Source organism: Ictidomys tridecemlineatus, chromosome 11 (assembly GCF_052094955.1).
Source record: "Ictidomys tridecemlineatus isolate mIctTri1 chromosome 11, mIctTri1.hap1, whole genome shotgun sequence".
Taxonomy (NCBI): Eukaryota; Metazoa; Chordata; class Mammalia; order Rodentia; family Sciuridae; genus Ictidomys; species Ictidomys tridecemlineatus.
The window spans coordinates 71,888,524-71,903,978 of NC_135487.1; the positions used below are offsets into that span (position 1 = coordinate 71,888,524).

The 15,455-nt window shown below is 34.3% G+C and overlaps 1 protein-coding gene across 2 annotated transcripts in view; it reads right to left on the bottom strand.

The window, feature by feature from the left end:
• Window positions 1–15,060, bottom strand: part of Gtf2b (general transcription factor IIB) — a 30,326-nt gene extending 15,266 nt beyond the window's left edge. Inside the window, exons 1-2 of one of the 2 annotated variants that reach the window (XM_005339117.5) lie at window positions 14,902–15,060; window positions 9,989–10,095 (exon numbers count right to left, since the gene is read on the bottom strand). In XM_005339117.5, coding sequence (XP_005339174.1) covers window positions 9,989–10,095; window positions 14,902–14,918 — 124 coding nt within the window. In that variant the 5' untranslated portion in view covers window positions 14,919–15,060. Of the gene's footprint in view, window positions 1–9,988; window positions 10,096–14,655; window positions 14,811–14,901 lie in introns of those variants that run through there. The other variant, XM_078026657.1, reaches the window with a different exon arrangement.
• Window positions 15,061–15,455: the final 395 nt, after the last annotated feature.

A 15,455-nucleotide genomic window follows, 5' to 3' on the forward strand; every position in this document is an offset into this window, starting at 1 on the left:
GTACCTTTAGTATTTTATCTCAGTCAATGGGATCTTCAAGTACAATGAAGAAACCCTCATCCCCAAATCCAAAATGCTCCAAATTCCAAGATATTCAGATGAGGGACACTCTACTGGTAAATACACAAATATTCAAAAATCTGAAAAATTCCCAAATCTGAGACACTTTTGATCCCAAGCAGTTTAGATAAGGGATCATAATGGATATTTTATCTTCTTCTATCCTGTGGATGTGCCTCTATTTTTTTCTTTGGTTTACTAATTCAATTTTCTAGAATAAATCTGCTAAGTGTGTTGGTCTCCTTGTGTTGTTTTTATTTCTTTCTGACCACATTTTTTTTTTTTTTGCATGCATATGCTAGGAATTGAACCCAGGGTGCTTTACACTGAGCTTACATTCCCAGCCTCCCCGCTACCCCATCACTGCTTTTTTTGAGATAGGGTCCCATCAAGGTGTTTAGGACCTCATTAACTTGCTGAAGCTGGCCTCGATCTTGCAGTTCACCTGCCTCTGCCTCCTGAGTAGCTGAAATTACAGGCAGGTACCACTACATTTAATAGAAACATTAGGGAAGTTTTAGCTAGCTCACTGCTAAAATAAATTAAATATTTTCTAAAACTTTCTTGTGGTAATTAAACTATGTTAGGGGCATAATTTTCAGCTAAATTCATGAGATCACCATAGTTTGTATTCATAAGCCTCAGCTTGGTTTTTATGCTTATGCTTATTTAATCCTGTAATAAGTAACTGTTAATTGGAGTTCAATGGTGTAATGTTATAAAATCTTCCAATCCACATCTACCAGTACTCTCAGTCAAGAAAAACTCCCAGTACAATTCCACAAGTGTATTAGAAAGGTTACAGGTAAACCAGGCACAATATAGTGCATGCTTGTAATCCCAGAGACTCAAGGGGATGAAATAAATAGATGCCAAGTTCAAGACCTGCCTGAACAACTTAGTGAGGCTATTTCAAAATAAAATAAAAAGGGCTGGGGCTAAAATCATGGTTATAATGCTCCTGAGCTCAGTTCCCAGTACCAAATAAAAAGGGTGGGGGTGCTACAGGTAGGACCACTATAATCAAAGGAAATACAAGGGTAACTTGAGACAGAAAAACACTTAATAGTCTAAACTAGTGTCACCCAGGATCCTCCTTTTTGACAAACCAGCATCATCACCTCTTGGATTTTGTAGCATTTGATGGCTGTTGGTAGCTCCCTCCATCAAGCTTGCCTCTTAGCTACTGGGAAACAGAAAAAAAGAACCCTTCTCTTCACGGGGCAGGATCTAGAGCCCCACACTTCTATTCTACATATAACCCACTGGCTAAAATACAATCACAAGAGATCATACCCACCTACAAAGTAAGCTGGAATATAGTATAGCTGGGCAGCCACATAAAAACTCAGGGACTCTATTACTAAAGAAAGAATGGGGAATGTATTTTGGGAAAACACAACAGTCTCTTCTCCATAGAATAAAAGGGTCAGGGGAGAAGGAAGATGAGAAAAGAATGTCCAGTTAAATCAAAGAATTCTGCCTTATATTTGGACAGAAACCATACATGAAGAAAACTTAAACAGACTGCTGTATTTATCATGCAAGTTACAAACTATAAGTCCAACCTAAAGCATGTTGTAGTATAATATTAAAACTATAATGGCTAAGGTAGCAATATTAGTAGTGCAGGGAAAAACTACAACACACTCAAATCAGCAATTAGAGAGGATCTGATTTTCTAGCCAACATTGCTTCTTGCCTCTGGTAATAAAGGAATTTTTAAAAAGGAAATATGAAGAAAATTGTCCAGAGTTTCAATTGTTACCTTCTTGGAAACTAATCTTATTTAAACATTTTGGGCCAGACACAGTGGTACACACCAGTAATCCCAGTAATTTGGGAGGCTGAGGCAGGAGGATGGCAAGTTCAAGGCTAGCTTCAGCAACGAAGCAAGATCATACCTCAAAAATAAATAAATAAATAAATAGGGCTGGGGATACAGCTCACTGCTATAATGCTCCTTGCTTCAATCCCCAATACCTGCCCCCCCACACACACACAGAATACCATCTCCACTAGAGAATTCTGAAGTAGAAGTCTTAAGGCAATATTTCCAAATTACTTTTTCACATCTCACTTTTCCTCCAATAGAGGCAGTCTGCAGCAACATACAAGTTGAGGAACAGAGTCTAGTTGCAGATCTATCCTAGCCTCAGCCACAATAAATTTAGTCATTTACATTACATACTCATACTTTTCAGGTACCTATCCTATGGCACCAGTTTTTCTCTGTATCTGAAATAACTTTGTCTATATAAAATTGTTACTCATTCTTAAACATGGCACTTCACTATAAATCCAATAGAAATTTCCTCAGGAAGTCACCACTTTGGGTGGGGCAAAGGGGTAATGGGGATTGAACTCAGGGTCCCTCAATCAGTTAGTCACATCCCCAGCCCTAGTTTTGTATTTTATTTAGACAGGGTCTCAGTGAATTGCTAAGTAAATGCCTTGCTGCTGTTGAAACTGGCTTTGAACTCAAGATCCTCCTGCCTCAGCCTCTGGAGCCGCTGGGATTACATGCCACCATGCCTGGCTACTACTTCTTTCATTTGTATTCTCATCATACATGGGAGATCTGAAACACATTTTACCACAAAGCCTTGCTTATAAAGTCTCATATTTCTATCCCTCTCAATGACCAGCATAATGCTTAATAGAGACCTATAACAAAGACAAAAGGCCCAAGTCTTACAGACTTGTATTTAGGTGGTTCTGTCACTTATTGAGATATGAAATTTTTTTCTTCTGTTCTAGATGTGTCTGAGCCTCAGTTCCCCCTTCCGTAAAATGGAATAATTATCTCCAAGAGCAATGTGTTAATCAAGTAAAATTAGTAATTTCCTGATGCGTAAGAGAAAATTATATCCAAATTAAAAATCCTAAAATAGGCAAGAAAGCTGTATCTGAAGGATTACAAGGGATGGAAAGCAAGAATCCTAAAGAAAATACAAATAGGCCTTCCTTTAAAAATGTAACTTGGCTATATTACACTAAGTCTATATTTTTCCCTATGGAAATGCTGTTAATGATAATTTAATGATGGTAACCCAATAATCTTTAAAATATAACTGGTGCATTAAATATGCCAGACCACAGCAACGCTCAAGAATATGATATAACTGATGTTACGAAGAAAAGCATCTCAAATTCAGAATTACTTTTTTAAAAATAAGATTATGAAAACAAGAACACTGATACTCCCAAAATACATACAGTGGAATCTCATACTAAAATCATACATGTTTTATACATATTTCATTTGACTCAACAATTCTGAGGCATGCGGTATCTATTTTTTGAGGAGAGGAAAAGGAGACATTTTAGAGATGAAGAAATTTGGACTTGACTATTTACACAGCTTATTAAATATTAGTCAAGCTTAGCCGTTGTCTTCTAGTTATATTAGGATTCATGAAGACAGAATTACAAGATACATATTGTAGAGGAGTACATTCTGTAGGTCACAAAGAAAATATAAAGATGGGATGAAAGTCAAGTAGTACAGAAGGCCTCAAAAAGTGTGGTAAATTATCAAGTTAATAAAACAGATTTGTGTTCCTCAATATGTCACCAATGTATGATCTGCATTAGATTGAAGTCTAGAGTCTTATTAAATGTATTCCCAGCTGACTCTTAAAGCATGTTCATGTTTCAAATTCACTTGTGTAAACAATATATATAAATTTAGGGAGGAGAGGTCAAAATTGACTATTTCTCTTTTCCAAATCTAACTAAAACTATTTTCCATATATTGCTTTTAGGAACAATGGAAGAACTTAAATTTTAATGATATTCAAAAAATGGCTTTAACTAGAAATGACAACTCTAGTTTTAAGCAAAACTCATGGTGAAGTCTTTATTTATAAAAATTAAGACCAAGTATTTTTCTTCCTTCTGCTGGTGCTAGGGGTTGAACCCAGTGTCCTGTGCATTCTAGCCACATATTTTACCACTAAACTATATCCCTAGCCCCAATTTCATATTTTAACAGCTACTACAGAACCTTACTTAAATACTTTGCTGATTATTCTCAATGTTTTAAGTACTGTACAAGGTCAGATTTATAAACAATCTGATATTAATGATTATACTGCCACCTACTGTTTTAAAGTGACATAATACTACTATTAGAATCCCGTGGAAGAAAAAAAAAAAAAAATCACAAAAACAAAAAATCAAAACCAAAACAGTGCAATTACAACCAATAGTTTTGTGGTAGGAACAACAAAGCTTTGCTTTAAAAACTAGCTCTGCTTAAAGCTACTACCAGCATCTTAAGTATCACCAGTAAAATAAGAGTTAATGCCAAATGATAATGTTATATTTAAAACAAAATTCCTATAATTCAAATGAAAAATCAATTAGATAACTACTGAACATTAAATAGTTATGGAAATAGCATTTAAAAAATCTTCAAAAATCAGAAACAAGGATTGGTGTTGTGGCTCAGTGGTAGAGTGCTCGTCTAGCATGTAGGAGACACTGGGTTTGATCCTCAGCACCACATAAATGTAAAATAAAGATATTGTATCCACCTAAAACTAAAAAATAAATATTTTTTAAAAATCAGAAACAAGAGCTGAGATCATCGCTCAGTAGCAGAGTGCTTGTTTGAGGCACTGGGGTCAATCCTCAGCACCACATAAAAATAAATAAATGAATGAATGAATGCATAGAAGGATTACATCATCCAAACTAAGAAAATATTTTTAAAAAATTAGAAACAAGCTACAGATAAAATCAAATACTATACAGCTATATACTAGGAGAAATCATCAAATAAACAAAGCATGAATTAGAAAATGAGTGAAGTACAGGGTTGTCCAAACACAATTCTGAGTTTCCATTTCTGAAATTGGTAATTAAACTGCAGACTATTCAAAATAGTTAGTCAACAAATATAGTATAATCTTACAAGTTTTAGACAATCTAAACTTTTTTATGGCAAAAATAATCACACCATGTATACTAACACAAGAAGATGATTGTTGTCTGGATTGAAATTCCTGTGACTATCAGTATCTCAAATATGAAAAAAGGCCCAGATATTATACCATTAATAGGTTGCAAAAGTTTTGCCCAGTTTGATTTATTTTCTGTTTCCTTAGCATAACAGGTATAAGACTGAATTGAATTGGTAACAAGGAATATATGCCTTTAAACTGTGAAATGATAAAAGTTCAATTGCTTGTATGATAGTATCTAAATTTATTATTGACTGACAATAATATGTGTGTATACACATTGAATGTCATTTCCAATTAAACTGTATTCAACTTAATTTGCTTGATAATATTCTCAGTAAAACGGAACTTTGTAAACTCTTCTCCACCTATCCTTGTTTGGTCATAGAAAAAATTCTTTTTTAAAAAAAAATCTTTATTTATTTATTTTTATGTGGTATTGAGGATCGAATCCAGTGCCTCATACTGCAAGGCCACAGCCCCAGTCCAGAAGAAATTCTTGACTTGAAAGACATTTCACATATTTTATCACAAAGAGCCTATTGCATATTTTAACAGTTACATTTTATCTCAGAAGAACCAGTATCATGAGGATATACAGCTATAAATTACAAGAAAGAATAAGAATTATAAGTTACAAAAAGAATATCTTATATAGTTACATTTTTAAAATTTCTGACCTAAAATTTTTACCTAATAGCTTAGGCTGAAACAAAATATAGTTCTGGTACTGGAGTTTCAAGGCAAAGCTAAAATAAACATCATTTCCTTTAGCTTGGTATAACAGAAAAATGCAAGTAAAAATGAGGAATATGAGTACAAGAAAGCATTTAAACTTATGAATTATATCTTCTTTCTCTAATTGATTAACCTTATCCAACTATCATGCTGACTGAAGTTGAAGTGAGGCTGATGAAAGGCTGGAACTATAATGAAGCATTTTTGCCCTATTTCTTTTTAAACAGTTACAGAAGTAAGAGTTAAGAAGCAAAATTATCTTCAATTTCAATTCTTTCTCACTCTTACAAATTAATAATTCTGTATTAATACTTTGGAAGAATTAAAATGCACAAATTTAACTCGAGGGTTAATAAACATTTTCTACAAAGGGCCATACAGTAGATATAGTTCTGGGTCAAAAGGCAAAATTGAGGATATTATGCAGGCATTTATATAAAAGAAGAATCACTAATTCATTATTTATGAAATTTAAAATAATTGAGTGACATTTATTTTAATACATATCTTCCAATGAAAATTATTTTTGTTCAACATACCATTACTTACTTGGAGTTCAAAGTTAGTGTTTCCTGTCATCAAAGTCACTCACAAATGTTCACCTCTCAAGCACTGATCAATAGTGATGACAAGCATATAATTTTAATTGAGCATATTTATTGCTTAGAAGGCATTTATAGATTTCATTACATTCTTCTGGTATTCTCCTTTTCATGTTGTTATACTGTCCATTAGTTGCTTTTTCTTTTCTTTTTTTGTGGTACTAGGAATTGAACTTAAACCCTCACACATTATTAAGAGTGTTCTACCATCTCTAGTCTTTTTTAAAATTTGAGACAAGATCTCCTGAATTGCCCAGGTTGGTCTGCAACTTGAGATCCTCCTGTTTCAGTCTCCATTGTGATTATCTTTTCAATTTAAGGTCAGAGAAGTTTCTTAACTACATAGGTAATTGTATTTTGAAACATAAATATCCCCTTTATATTTTCATCCAGGTCTGACAAACACTGCTGAAAATATAGCTTGAGCTCAAAAAACATATTAGCTGCTTATCTGTGTGGTAAGAAACATCTTCTTGTGTTAACTTCTGACAGCACTTGGAAATATATAAAAGCAATTTGACATTATTTTGATTCCAATGATGATAGCTATTGTCAAACTGACTTTATAAGTACACGTTTCATATATAAGCACTGTTTTTCCTTGCTATTCTAAGTAGAATTCAATAATATTAATCTATAAATTAACATGTAAGTTTACAGCAAAAGCTAATTTCCAAAGTCACTGAATATTCAATAGTAGTAATTGAATGCAGCATGATTCAGAAAGATTTCAACCTTGGACGTGAACTCAAACAAATAGCGCAACTTTGTCACTACTAAGCTATTAAATTGTGTATGTGGTATGGCAAGTTAGGACATTTCTAACAAAAAATAAATATGCAGAATTATTAAGTCCATGAGAATGAATGAAGTTAACTGTCAACACTACTGGTTTAACAAAAAACAGATTAAAATCTTTTCTACAAAGTACCTGCTAATGAATAATATAATTAATAATCACAGACCTTAAGCATGTTACATTTTCATAATCTTTAAAATTTTTGTCCAAATATGTCTTCTGATCCACATATACATTTACCACTATCAGGTATAACACACCTTAGGAGATTCCATTGGGTAGTATTGAATTAGTATTTTCACAACTTCTTTGAAATTATTTTCTCCTATTTTTGTTCCATGCAGACAACTCATGGAAGTGAATTCTTGTCATTTCAATCTCAGTATTGACATGAATAAACTACTGAACAGTATTAGTAACACCTGTATAGTTACCATGAGCAAAGAAAATATACTTGAAATAATTTTCCTTGATTTTTTTTGCCTTGATTTTTAACTAACTATTGGAGATGCTCTTAATGTCCTCAATTCTTTCTTTCTTTATTATTTATTTATTTCTAATACCAGGGATTGAACCCAGTGGCACTTAAGGACTAACCATATCCCAGTTTTTTGTATTTAGAGACAAGATTTCACTAAAGTTGTTTATCAATGTCCTCAACTCTTTAAGCAACTGTTCTTGCTGCAAAGCTAACAATCTTAAATAAATTTATTTTCTCTGGACACATTTCTTCAGCTGTTGCAATCCAATACAAATTAATTAACTTATCATTAATAAATGGTTTTTATTACTTAGCCTTTCAAGTAAAGCAAACCTTTCAAGACTTACTTGAGTTGCAGCCTCACCTTTATTCTTTTATTTTTGTGAAGAAATTCCACTGTAATCAAATATTCTATTTTACATTTTTTTCATGACTATTGTTTTCCTGAATTAAGAATATTGTGATTAAATGTTTTACATGGTAATATTTATGTTCATTGAAGTCTTTTAGCACAGGCACAGTATCATTATGTAATAAACACAAAGCATTGTTATCTTAACTCAATAACAAAATAATTCACATGCCACTGTGACTTAAAAGCATGACATTCATAGTTCACTTTTCTTGTTTTGACATGATGGGTATGCAATGTAATACAAGTAAATAAATGTTGCATTATGGCAATATGCATGGCACTCAAAACACTGTTGAGTTATAACTGCATTGTTGTGATTTGTTGTGTGCCGAGTAGCTGAAACAAGTAACGAGAGCAACACATATGATTTCTGCTCCAACTAATAAACTGCTATTATAATGTGAAAGCAAGTGAGTGTAGCTGTGTTCCAATAATCTTTATTTATGGATACTGAAATTTGAATTTGATATTATTTTTCTTGTGTTCCAAAAGAATATTATTTTTTTCTCAACCATTTACAAATGTAAAGTCATGCTGTGTGGAGGAGCACACTCCTGTAATCCCAGCAGCTTGAGAGGCTGAGGCAGGAGGATGGATGTTTAAATCCAGTCTCAGCAACAGCAAAGCGCTAAGCAACTCAGTGAGACCCTGTCTCTAAATAAAATGTGAAAAAGGTCTGGGAATATGGCTCAGTAATTGAGTGCCCCTGAATTCGATCCCTGATAACCAGCACCCCTCCCCCACAAAAGTCAAGTCATTCCTTAGCATGCAGGCCATATAAAAAACAGGTGCTGACTCATGTTTGCCATTCCGAAATTGAAATAATTTTATTAATGCAGGACAGAAATCTGGCTCCTATGTACATTAGGGAGCCAGACAGCAAGACTACCTAAACCTCAGTTTCTTCATTTGTAAATTGAGGATATTGGTGTTCACTTCACACAAATTGAAGATATTGGTATTTTTAAAAAAAAACTGAATGAAGACCTACATAATTTAGAACAGTAACTAGTCTAATGTCAATATATTAGTCATTAATATCGTTGACTGAGAATACAATTGCATATGGATTCCAATTCCTATTAGCAACTCTGTATGTTTTAAAATTCTCACTACAAGCAAGTAGCTTTTTTTGATGAATAGTATAGACATTCTTAAAGACAATTCCACAGTACATCTCTACCAAAGTTTCTGTTATACTTCTCAGAATCCTACTAACATTTTAATTCTCAAGTAATCTGAACTGCTGAGGACTATAAATGTAGCTTAATGGTACAGGAGTTGCCCAGTATGGGTAAGGCCCAGGTTTCCATCCCAAATAACACAAAAAACAAAATCAATAAATTGATCAGTATTACATCATAAGCCTACCATAAAAATAACTACTCTAAATTTCTTCAGCATATCTAGATCAGCTAAATATTAGGAATAAAAGTAAAATTTTTAGAAATATTTGAACAATATTAGTTTAAAGTATGATTCCAAATAAAAGTTATAACAAATCTTTTTTGTTAACTAAAAGATACTGAATAAGACTCAGTACAGATACACTTTTATTACTCTGAAATAAATCATGTTTATTTACTTTCTAAAGTATATAAAACCCACAAGTGTTGGACTAATTTATTTGTTTTTGACATGCATTAAGTGTCATGCCCTCATTTAACCCCCACCAAAAATTTAAGATTAAAGACTTCATTTCTTTTTGATCACCTCCCACTCACATTGAAAAACACATTGGTTTATACAATAAAATATGATACTTCTGAATTACTTTACTCTTATTTCTCTTAAATTTTTTTTCAGAAAATATGAATTACTTATGGGGGAAAAGTTAAAAAAAGAAAAGAAAATTTGGGAAGAAAAAAAAGCAAAGTATCCTAATCCTAAGTAATTTCTATTAAAACCATAATAGCTACTCACCTACAACCAGACCGCATTCAGGACAGATCATATCACCAGCTCTGTAGTCCTCCACTAAAATTGCATCTGGATGGTTTGGACATGTGACTCTTGGAAGAGCATCCAAACTAAATGGAAAAATATTACATTTTTATATCCTCACAAGCAACATGTAACAAAATAGTCTTCTGAGAGAAAAAAAGACTTTGAACACTTTTCCAGTACTATAATTTCAGCACATTTAAGCTAAATATTCAAAGTATACATTCCATTTAGGTTACTTTAATCAATGAAGATAGTACTATCTGATTTAGATTATATGATACAAAGTTCAAATTTATCTAGTAATTAGCATGTAAATTCCATTAGAATTACCTTTATTGTAGTAGTTCCTGACTTGCAGACATAGAAGGCTTTCAAAGCTTGAAAACAAGTGTTTCTTAATGAGCCAGCTACTAAGATTTTTAAAAATCTTGATCAATAGTATAACAACAACTAGCTACCATTAATAGCCTGCAGTGTTTATATATAACCATCTGGTTTGTACCCTTGCCACTTATTTCTTCAATTAGAAAATACATTTCAGACTTCTATTTTTCTTTTTGTCACCTTAGTAACGGATTTAGAAGCATACACAGAACCCAATAGGAATATAAATGAAAGATGGTAGGTACAGTTCTGCTGAACTTAAGACTTGATGATTTAATCTAATACAGAATTGAATTTTTAACATTCAAGAAATGGTTTCAAAGCTAAGTTAACAGACTTGTGATACTAATAATTTGCTCAATCATTTTATCTTGAGCAAGAAAGCAATTTTGGGAAGAAAACCCTATATTATCTGACAAATCAGCTTTAAAAGCAACAAAGAAAGAAGTTCATTGGATTAGATGAAGGGAAGAGAGAGGGATGGGAATAAGACAGTAAAATGAATCAGACATAACTTTCCTATGTTCATACATGAATACATGACCAGAAAAACTCCACATCATGTACAACCACAAGAATGGGATTCTAGTTAAAATAAGTTATACTCCATATATGCATAATACATCAAATACACTCTACTGTCATGTATATCTAAAAAGAACAAATACATTTTAAAAATAATAAAATAACAAAAGCAACAAAGACACTTAACATAAATTTAATAATTATTTCTGGGAAGTAAAACCTCACAATCACAAATATTTGCTATTACTGAAGCCCCTTTAATAAATTCACTTCAAATAATACAATAAATTGGTATGTTATGGCTACCATAATCATACATCTAAAAGACAAAAATCATGGGCTGGAGTTGTGGCTCAGTGGTAAAGTGCTTGCCTTGCGCGAACAAGGCCCTGGGTTCAATCCTCAGCACCACATAAAAATAAATAAATAAATAATAAAAAAATAAAAGACAAAAATCAATTGTTTTTATAGTATGTAAATAGGTATTCGTAGTGTTGGATAAAGTTCCTCATGACAGCAAATACAATTCAAAATGTTAACTACCATCGTAGAAGGTGAACTGGAAAACTGATCATCATCTATAACCTCACATTTATATAATTGAGCTAGCCAGAACATATTTTGGATCTTCTGAGAAAATAAGGTAGAAATTACTTTATATTCGTACTTATTCCATAAATTTCTATTAGAAAACTATGTTAATAGTAGGCAGGTATAAATCATGTCAAATTGTTAAAACAAATAAAATGATACCAAAATAAAAGTAATTACAAACGATAAAATGGGAAGCTATATGGAACAGAGTCTGCAAGGGACTGGTATAGTACTTTTGCACTATTAAAATACACAGAAAACCTAAAAGTGCGCATCTTTAAGACAAGTGAAGAATAAGGTAGGAATTTTATACAAAATTGAAAAAGTATGAACTATTTAAAAGCAACAAAGAATAGAAGTTCATTGGATTAGATGAAGGGTAGAGAGAAGGAAGAATGGGAATAAGAAAGTAAAATGTCGGCTGGGGATGTGGCTCAAGCAGTAGCACGCTCGCCTGGCATGCGTGGGGCACTGGGTTCCATCCTCAGCACCACATAAAAATAAAATAAAGATGTTGTGTCCACTGAGAACTGAAAAATAAATATTAAAAAATTCTCTCTTCTCTCTCTTTCAAAAAAAAAAAGAAGTAAAATGTATGAACTAGTTACACACAATAACATGGATTAATCTCAAAATACTGATCAAGAAACTAGACAGAATACATATAATATTTAAGCTTTAAAATGGGCAAACAGATCTACAGTATTAGAAGTCAGGATGTGGTTTTCTTTTGGAAGGAGTAATGACTAAGGACACAAAAACACTTCAGTCGTGTCACAGCTAGTGGTATATGATTTCTTAACCTGGTTGATATATGCTCACTTTATAACTGAACTATACTTACAACATGCGTGCTAACTTCATAAAAAAAGGAAAGAGCAAGGTTGCAAACAGGGTTTACATTGGCCACTTTAGGAAGGGAAGAGAGGTTAAAACTATAAACATGTTTGTTAAAATATGACCAAGAGGAAAACACCAAGAAACTGGTAATGATGGCTGCTATAGGGAGAATTAAATGGCTGGGAGGTAGAGAAGGAGGAAGACTCCTTTTTACTATAAAGTCTTCTGCACTTTTGCTTTCCATAGGTTACCTATCCAAAATAAAATTAAATCATCCTAAAGCAGTCAACTTGTAATTAAATTACCCACAAATGTAAAAGGAGAATCAAGAATGAGGCAGTAGAGCCAGGTACACCTATAGTCCCAGCAGTTGGGGGAGGCTGAGGCAGGAGGATCAAGAGTTTAAAACCAGCCTCAGCAAAAAACCAAGGCACTAAGCAACTCAGTAAGACCCTGTCTCTAAATAAAATCGAAAAAAGGACTGGAGATGTGGCTCAGTGGTGGAGTGCCCCTGAGTTCAATCCCTGTTCCCACTCCAAAAAAAAAAAAAAAAAAATGAGGCAATAGAGGAATAAAGAGAAACAACAGGGAAGGATGGTAAAAATACCACCAATGACATTAAATAATTTAGACTATCAAGGTATCAGATAATCCCAAACCTCTTTTTATGCCTAACATGTATTGGGTGCTCACTGTGTATCTAGTGCTATACATTTATTTATTTTATTATTATCAATTTTCAAAAGAGCCCTGCAAAATAGGCACTATTTCCATTTTAAAGATTATGGTCAGAAAAGATTTGCCTGAAGTCACAGAATAAGTGGTAGAGACCTAGTTTTGAACTCAAATGTGTTCTCTGTAAAAATGCCAGGCAGTTTCATAGCTAAATGACTCTATATTTTCCTCAGGGAAACAAAAAATGCTAAAGTTAGAAATCTAACATTTACATTTCTTTGTAGAAAGGTACAACTTTCCACTTTCTCAAGCAGAAAAACTTGAGAGATGAGTAACGGCAATGGCACATAAATTTAAAAGCTGAACATATAGAAAAAAAATTTCAAAAATTATTTTAAATGAAAATAAAGACAAAAGAGTGCATTCTTTGGGCAAAGAATCTAATCAACGAATTTACCATGTATACTATTTACCGTACCAATTTTACAAATAAAATTTCACGCTCTATTGTATACAAAAACTGTGCCTAAATATGACCACATTCACCTACCAGATCTACTAAGAGAATTTAAGTACTATTTGGATAATTTAGGGAAGCTAAAGTTTCCCATTTATCTACAAGGAAGCTTTACCTGAAGAACCACACCCAGATAGAATCAGCATTCAATCACAGAATTAGAATCAGTAAACAAGGGTGTCATTGGCTTTAAGTTATTTCCAAATAGGACATTAACTAAAGCTGCTCCCCAAACAAACAAACAAAAATATAAAATAGTAAGTCTTGGCAATGAATAGAAAGAGCTAGGATTTCTTCAGCTTACTATTTTGTGAACAATGCTTTTCAAAGGTGAAACTGATAAATTTCACAGATAAGAGGCTCTCCCCAACCAAAAACAAACAAATAAATAAATAAATAAATATTGTGCAAAGCCTTCCTTCTAGAAGCTGAAGACCCTGGCTACTTTTAGTACAATATGAGTTAAATAGAGACCAATTTTGTGTAATAGAAACTGGTTATTTTAAAAACTACATTTATCACTAACTTGTGGGGGAGGGTATCAACATTGGCATGACTCAGTTTACACATATGCAAAAATACTAATATCTAGCTCATGGTGATACTGAGAAATATAATTAGGGTCTGCAAGCATTTTTCAGGTCACAAGGTTAAAGCCTGTGTCGAAGGACATTGCATGTATTTCCTGTAGATACGCGTACATTACATTTTAAAAATATATTACTTTCCCTCAATACGTAAAGAATTTTCTGTAGGCAAGATTTTCAAGAGTACGCAGACATTTGTAGAAACATCCTTTAGCAGGAAACTAATCAATTCTTCGGAAATGCCTTAGCTTCCACTTTCGGAGGACCACTGGGATGGTAATCAGTTTCTATCTGGTTGACCAATGCTAACATCCCCAACTTTCTTAGCTGTCAGACCGATAGGGGCCTGGAAATATCCGCTTCCCGCTCTTTGGAAAGGAGGAATTTAGGACCCTAGGGTTGGATGGGCCACAGATCGAAAAGCAAACGTAGAAAAACACGGACACGATAAAAAAGCGGAAATATTCGCAAAAGACGCGAGGCCAGGGGCTGCAGACACAGGAACACACAGAAGACAGAACCTGTGTGAGAAGACAATCCAGGACCCTGGGGCGGTAACACGGAGAACTCGGTAGCCCCTGCGACACCCTTGACAGTCCAGCCGTCTGGAAGTGTCTTTGTCCGGGCCGGCCGGCCGGCCAGTACCGCAGCCACTCCCCATACCTCCGGGACGCTGAGGCCGATGCGGCCGCCCGGAAAGTGGCCTAGAAATCCCCGGCACTCACCGCCCGCCCCTCAGCTAGCCGGACTCGGCCAGACTTACTAACCGGCTGGTAGACGCCATCTTCGCGGCCACTACAGTTCCAGCAACAACAGCTGCGCTGGAAACAGGAAGAGACTGTGGCGGCTAGACGCTCCAAGACCGGCTTTTATAGGAGAATCGCCCACGCAGTCGTAACAGGGCGCGGCTACGGGTTGGGAGAAGGGCCAAATATCATGAGATCCGGTCTGCCACGTGCTTTGCGTTTTCTTATTTTCTTGCTGCGTTTCAGTAATTCGCTATGTTGTTGGGCGAGTCACGAAACTACCCAGGAGAAGTCTCAAGGGAACTCTGCAAACAGGTTGCATCATAGCTACTCTTAATCTGACCGAGTTAAAGCACAAAGAAAATCCTGGCCTTGTGGAGGGGGGCAAAGCCAGCCTCCCTAAGGACTAATCATTCCGTTTCCACCCTCGAGTCTATTACTCTCGTATGAGTGCATTTCTTTCTTGCCCCCTGGGAATGATTCTTTTTTACTAAGAGATATGGAATACAAAGAGAGAAATTAGCTTATGTCATCCAGAACAGATGTCAATTTAAGCTGTGTCTTGGGCAAGCATG